Source organism: Cryptotermes secundus, unplaced genomic scaffold (genome assembly GCF_002891405.2).
Source record: "Cryptotermes secundus unplaced genomic scaffold, Csec_1.0 scaffold592, whole genome shotgun sequence".
Lineage (NCBI taxonomy): Eukaryota > Metazoa > Arthropoda > Insecta > Blattodea > Kalotermitidae > Cryptotermes > Cryptotermes secundus.
Window position 1 is genome coordinate 403,282 of NW_019734362.1, and position 6,258 is coordinate 409,539.

Consider the following 6,258-nt stretch of genomic DNA (forward strand, 5'->3'; position numbering starts at 1 on the left):
GTACATCGAATTTTACTGTATATTTTTAACACATTAATCTGCAGAATCTGCAATAAAAGTACTGGCTCGTGGATGAGTTTGGGCATAACTCATACGTATACTCTTTTTGTTGTTGTTCACCTAGGTATCATTTTAATTTTTCTATTAGGGCTTTACTCAAGTCTGTCTGGTAATTACTACATTTAAAAATAAATATTTAGGACTGTGCATTCGCTTCTACTAGCGGCGTGTCTGCACGCTTCCCCTAGAGGAGTTTAAATGCCCGAGTGGCCAAAACTGGGTACTTTGGCCACGACGACCTTACTCACCACTGGCACAAACGGGGCACTTCGGCACTTAAAGGTTAATGTGAATCAACTTTCTGTTAACACTGACAAGACCAAAGTATTATTTTTCCATGGAAAAGGATCTACTTCTAGGAACAGACCGGTCATACGTTTATTCAATAGGGAATTAGAATATTCATCTTCGGTGAAATTCTTGGGTATTGATATCTCTGAAAATTTGAGCTGGTTCAATCACACTCGATATATCTGCCTTAAGCTGAGCAAGGCTCTATATCTGATCAAATCCTTACGTAATTCTGTTAGTTTACAGGTATTAAGAAATGTATATTTTACTAAATTTGAATCCATATTTAAGTATGGTATTATGTTTTGGGGTGGTGGAGGTAAAGAGATAGATGCAGTTTTTAAAGTAAAAAAAAAATGCATAAGAGCCATTATGGGCGTTGATAATCGGGCATCCTGCAGAGGGCTGTTTGGTGAGTTGGAAATTTTAACTGTTACTTCTTTGTATATACTGGAGATTTTATGTTTTATCATAAAAAATAGAATCTATACAACTCTGAAATCTGATGTGCATAATTACAATACAAAGCATAAACATAATCTGTATGCCCAACATTGTAATACAAAACGTTGTAAGAGAAGCGTGATAAACATGGGCATAAAACTATACAATAATCTTCCTATGGAGTTAAAGAATGTATCTGATTTTAAAGTGTTTAGGAGGAAATTGAAGTGTTATTTGTTGCATAATGCCTTCTACTCTCTTCAGGAGTTTTCTTATATGTAAGATGTTGAATTAAATGACTGTAATTGTCTGTTAATGCATGTGCTGGTGGTTTTTTTTTATATAATTTATTTAAGTATTTATGTATTCTTTGATTATGTTAGGTGTGATTGTTATTAAATCTATATATTCTCTTTGACTTTATCCGATTGTATATTTTACAGTTATGGATGTAAATAAAATTATGAATTATGAACACCATGCAGTCTGTTGAAAGTCAACTGATATTTCACAGGAGCATGTCATCTCCATCTTCAGAGTTGAGGGGTAAACCAAGCAAGCTACCTGTTTCATGCCGTTTTCTTGTTGGTCTTACTCTTCAACCTTGAAGAGTGATTAGACACTTTCCTCCAAAATGTCAGATGACTTTCAACATACTACATGGCATTATATAACAGAAGATAGAAATCTTCAACTTTTAGTGTATATCCCAGATACCAAATTACAATGAAATTCATCCAGTAATACTGGAGATGAAGCAAGCAAATAGACACAATTTCCTTTCATATTTTCTGTAAGCATTCTGCGCAAATAACATGACAAATCAGGTGGCCTGATATTCTGATTATCCCCATCACTGGCTGTGTCACCAGGCCACAGATCTACCAAATATAGGCAGACTCAATCATGCTATACTTACTCAAGTACAGAGGCCAAAAGATCTGCTGCACGCCCCGATCCATCACACACCACTACTGGGACAAGGGGCGTGTCCATTACATAATCTCGCACGGTTCTAATGGTGTTACAACCACCTCCAATCATGAGACACACCAATGGAGTACAACATTGAGAACCTGCAACAAACATGAGCTAGAATTAAAAACTCTGTATAATATAAGAGGAAAAAAAACCATTGAAAGGGTGAGGTCTACTAGAATCCAATCCCACAAAAACTCTACTCTATGCAGGGTCAGCCTCACCATGGATACAATGTGTTCATTTGCACAGGTGGCATGTAGTGAATTTAAAATTACTCCAGGTCACTCACATATCAAATTGAAGGAAATTTAAACTGAACTCCAGCTTAGTGATCGATGGATTATGAACTTCTTTCACGATTAAGGGTACAAACAAGATGAAGGATTCCATGTTGCCTAGCATGCCGACTTGAACTGCAGAGAACAGCGGCAGGAAGTATATCTGATCATGGTGATGCTCTGCTTTCATTATGCATACTAATGAACAATGCAGGAAAGTTAATACATAATCCCATATATTCAAAATCTAACTAAAACTTTCTGTTTTTGGTCTGGGGAAAATACATATCTAAAAAGATATAACTTGTCTTGGAGAATGTTATAGTAATGGCTGAAGGGAGTATATGGTGCAGGATGTAAGTGGCAAAAATGTTGAACTGGTCCTGACTTTCTGACCCAACAGACTATATCTATTGACATAATAATAAGGGCGATCTGATGAAAGAAAAACTGAGCTATGGCTTCCAATTAGAAGACTCCTGAGGTAAATCATATCACAGGTGGTTTTAGCCTGTTTGGTTTAGGTTTTGGTATCAATTCCATACAGAAATCTTATCCCATGTCTCTGACCTGTTAAACTTTCCAGCTCCCACACCAGTTAATGGACTGTCATCAGGAAGAGAAATATTTACCTGGATGCAGTTTCTGATTAGATATGTACTTTTCTAGGTTTCTTCTCAGGACAAGCTCAGCTCCATATCTTCTTAATGTTCCATCATCAGCCAGTAAGAAATAAGAATGATGTTTATTCAGAACTGCATATTCAGGCCTAAAACAAATACACTGGTAAATAAATGAATGGGAAAAATCTGTTGTTCAACTGAGGTAGTAAAATGTATTAACAAGGGAGTTGTTTACTTACATGTCCTTCATAGTATGGAAAAGTAGCATTTTCAAACTGGGGAATTATAAAGCACGGTGTTCCACAAGGATCAATTTTAGGTCCCTTACTTTTTCTTCTTTACATAAATGATCTATCTAAAACCATCAACAATAAATCTAAACCAATTCTATATGCAGATGACACTAGTATAATATTTAAGAACTCTAAATTTGAAAACTTTAAAAATGACATAAATATTGTATTTGAAGCCTTAAACAGATGGTTCGAAGCCAATTTACTCTCATTAAATTTTGATAAAACCCATTACATATCATTCACAACTAAAAACAACCACCAAATTGATCTGGACATCAGTTATGCCAACAAATTAATCTGTAAAGTACTTGATACAAAATTCCTTGGAATACATGTAGACAGTACACTGTCTTGGAAAATACATATTGAACAAATTATACCTAAATTAAATGCAGCTTGCTATGCGATGAGATCAATTAAGCCTTTTATGTCACAGGAAACATTGAAGATGGTTTACCATGCCTACTTTCATTCTATTATGAACTATGGATTAATATTTTGGGGGAACTCTTCACATAGTGTAATAATTTTTAAAATACAAAAGAATATAATTAGAATCATTACAGGATGTAGAAGTAGAGATTCATGTAGAGAATTATTTAAGAAATTAAAAATTCTACCTCTTCAATCGCAATACATATTATCGCTTCTCTTATTTGTTGTTTACAACAAAGATAAATTCAAATTAAATTCTGATGTCTATAACATGAATACTAGACAAAAATATAACTTCCACCTACCCTCATCAACTTTATCAGTATATCAAAAAGGAGTCTACTTTACTGGCATAAAAGTGTTCAACAATCTGCCACAAAGTATTAAAAACTTGGGCAATGATACTAAAAAGTTTAAATCAGAGTTAAAGAATTATCTACATGCTCATTCCTTCTACTCTTTAGATGAATACTTCAATGTAAATAGAGAATGATGTAAAATTAAGTTATACTAATTTTTAAGCTAAAATTGCCTGTACTTATGTATGTAACCTTTTGACTTGTTCTGTATCCAAAGGTACTAACCTACTTAGGATTTATAGAATGTAAATAAATTCAATTCAATTCAATACATTAAAATCCCAGTTATATTTTATATATACCCACCACCCTCCTTCAAGCAGATGCCATTACAGTAGAATCTAGTTGAATTTGTGATTGTAGTACAGTTTGTTATTATCTGCAATCTTTCACTCACACAAGAATTAAAGTGAAAACATGTAGTTTTGGTTCTGCACTGAATTTCTGTAAGAGCTTTTCTCATGAAGCCTGCAGATTCATGTAAATGGTAGAAGTCATTTCCAACAGATGCCCAATAACAATGATGTTACTGCATTATGTTGGTGCCTAAATTGTACTACTATTAGTTTAAAGAAAATAAGTATCTGGAACGTCTATAAAGTGTTAACATGATTCATTCATGTTGCTATTTGCTCAGAGGTTTAAGTGATAAAACAATGTCTAATCAGCAAAATAATTACCAGCTGGAGGCAATTTCTTTTAGATTGTCCTAAGACTATATTACTTTAGTGGACAATGGTCATTAGTTTTTCATCCTAATACATTCAGGAAGTTCATATTCTTTCATCAGTTTATTGATAGTTTCAGTTACTTTCAATGCCATCTCAGACATTAGAATTTAAATTATTTCACTAAAGAGCTAGTTTCCCAGATGGTTCCAGCACAAAATATGCAACTTGAAAAACAGGCTTGGTTTGTTTATTCATTTCCAGTATTGAAACAAACATGACTAAAGGAAAACTGAAAATGAGTCCACAAGACAAGGACAAACTTATGCAAAGAAACAGTGGTTTTGATGAAATCTGTTTTAAGTAGGTAATCTCAGAGACAAAATTTAAGAAACGCCTCATGAGTAAAGTGAAGAAGTGTAGAACACAATCCCATGGGGAATGTCGATGGCATGATAGCTCCGCTGTCTTATTAAGCAGAGGATAAAGTGGTGCCATACATTTTGAAATTTGATATGTTTTTTCTTTGTTATCAATTGTCTTTCTGGATTATGATTATAGATGTTAGGAAGCAAGCTTAAGGAAAGCCACTCCACAATTGCAAATAGCACATGAATGATTTTATTGAAAGGCTCTGAATTTGTACCATGCACAAGTGTTTGATTCACAGGATTCAGTAAATTAATAGTCAGTTAGGAAAAGTAAGAGGTGAAAAACATTTTTAAGCTTCATACAGTGAAACTACAATTCTACATTTTTGGATTTTATATTTTCCCTGCTTTTAAACGATTTTTTTGTTAGTCCTAGCATAAAAATCATTAGACCAATGTTAAATTTATTCACTTTTACATTTCCTGAAATTTATATATATATATATATTTCCCCCCCGCCCCCATTTTATTTTCCTGACAATGGAATTTACGAGATTTTACATTTACAGTGTTCTAATTTGTAAAATTCACAGACACATTAGCAATGTTCCACTCATGTACAGAGTTTATCTTTGAAAAATGGGAATATCATTCCATATGATGCCCTCTGAACCTTGTGTGACAGCTCATCCAATCACAAACAAGGAAACACTTTCATGCTTGTCACTATGTTTCGTTGCAGCCATTTATTTTACTACGATGTTGGTTGCTGACAATATCTACACAAGACTAAGGGTCATACATAAACATAGGAAGCCATTCAATTATTCTTATAACTTGAAATATGAAAACAAAGCAGAATGGAAAACATTTATGGTAAGAAATAAAATAAACATTATATTGCAAGTTGATGCATGTACTGGAACATGTGTATACAAAACGTGCAAATTGTTATCGCATTCAAATTTAAAGTAAAAAAGCTAAAGTCCCTGTGTTTAACTAATTAAGCACTATGTTATGGAAGGGTTGAAGAAGTGGATGTATCATCATCATCATCATCAGTAATCTGTCAAGACAACAGGTCCACAGTCTCTTCCAAAACAGTTCCTCCACTTGATGTGATCTAGAGCTTTCTCATTCGAATGAAAATATCCTCTTCTGTCCCCAAGGTCATCCAGCATCTTATTAAGTCTTCTTCCTCGTCTTCTGGTCATTTCTATCCACCCCTCTATCTTTCCTTCAATAACTTCTTTTAGAAGGCAGTTACCGCGTAAGATATGACCAATCCAATTAGCCTTCCGTTTTCTTATTTCGTGTAGGATATTCCTCTGCTCACTGACTCTAAATAACACTTCTTCATTTCTCACATAATCAGTCCAACTGATCTTCTCCATCCTTCTCCAACACCACATTTCGAAGCTTTCCAGGTGTTTCTGATCTACTGCCCTAAGT

At 34.1% G+C, this 6,258-nt stretch overlaps 1 protein-coding gene across 7 annotated transcripts in view; it reads right to left on the reverse strand.

Annotated features, from left to right (window-relative positions):
* The window catches only part of LOC111868879 (transient receptor potential cation channel trpm), a 77,282-nt gene that overhangs the window by 29,425 nt on the left and 41,599 nt on the right, over positions 1-6,258 (reverse strand). For all 7 annotated transcript variants that reach the window (XM_023859934.2, XM_023859933.2, XM_023859937.2 and 4 more), the window contains 2 exons: positions 2,687-2,823; positions 1,715-1,871 (listed from right to left, as the gene is read on the reverse strand). In XM_023859934.2, the coding sequence (XP_023715702.1) occupies positions 1,715-1,871; positions 2,687-2,823 (294 nt within the window). The remainder of the gene's footprint in view (positions 1-1,714; positions 1,872-2,686; positions 2,824-6,258) is intronic.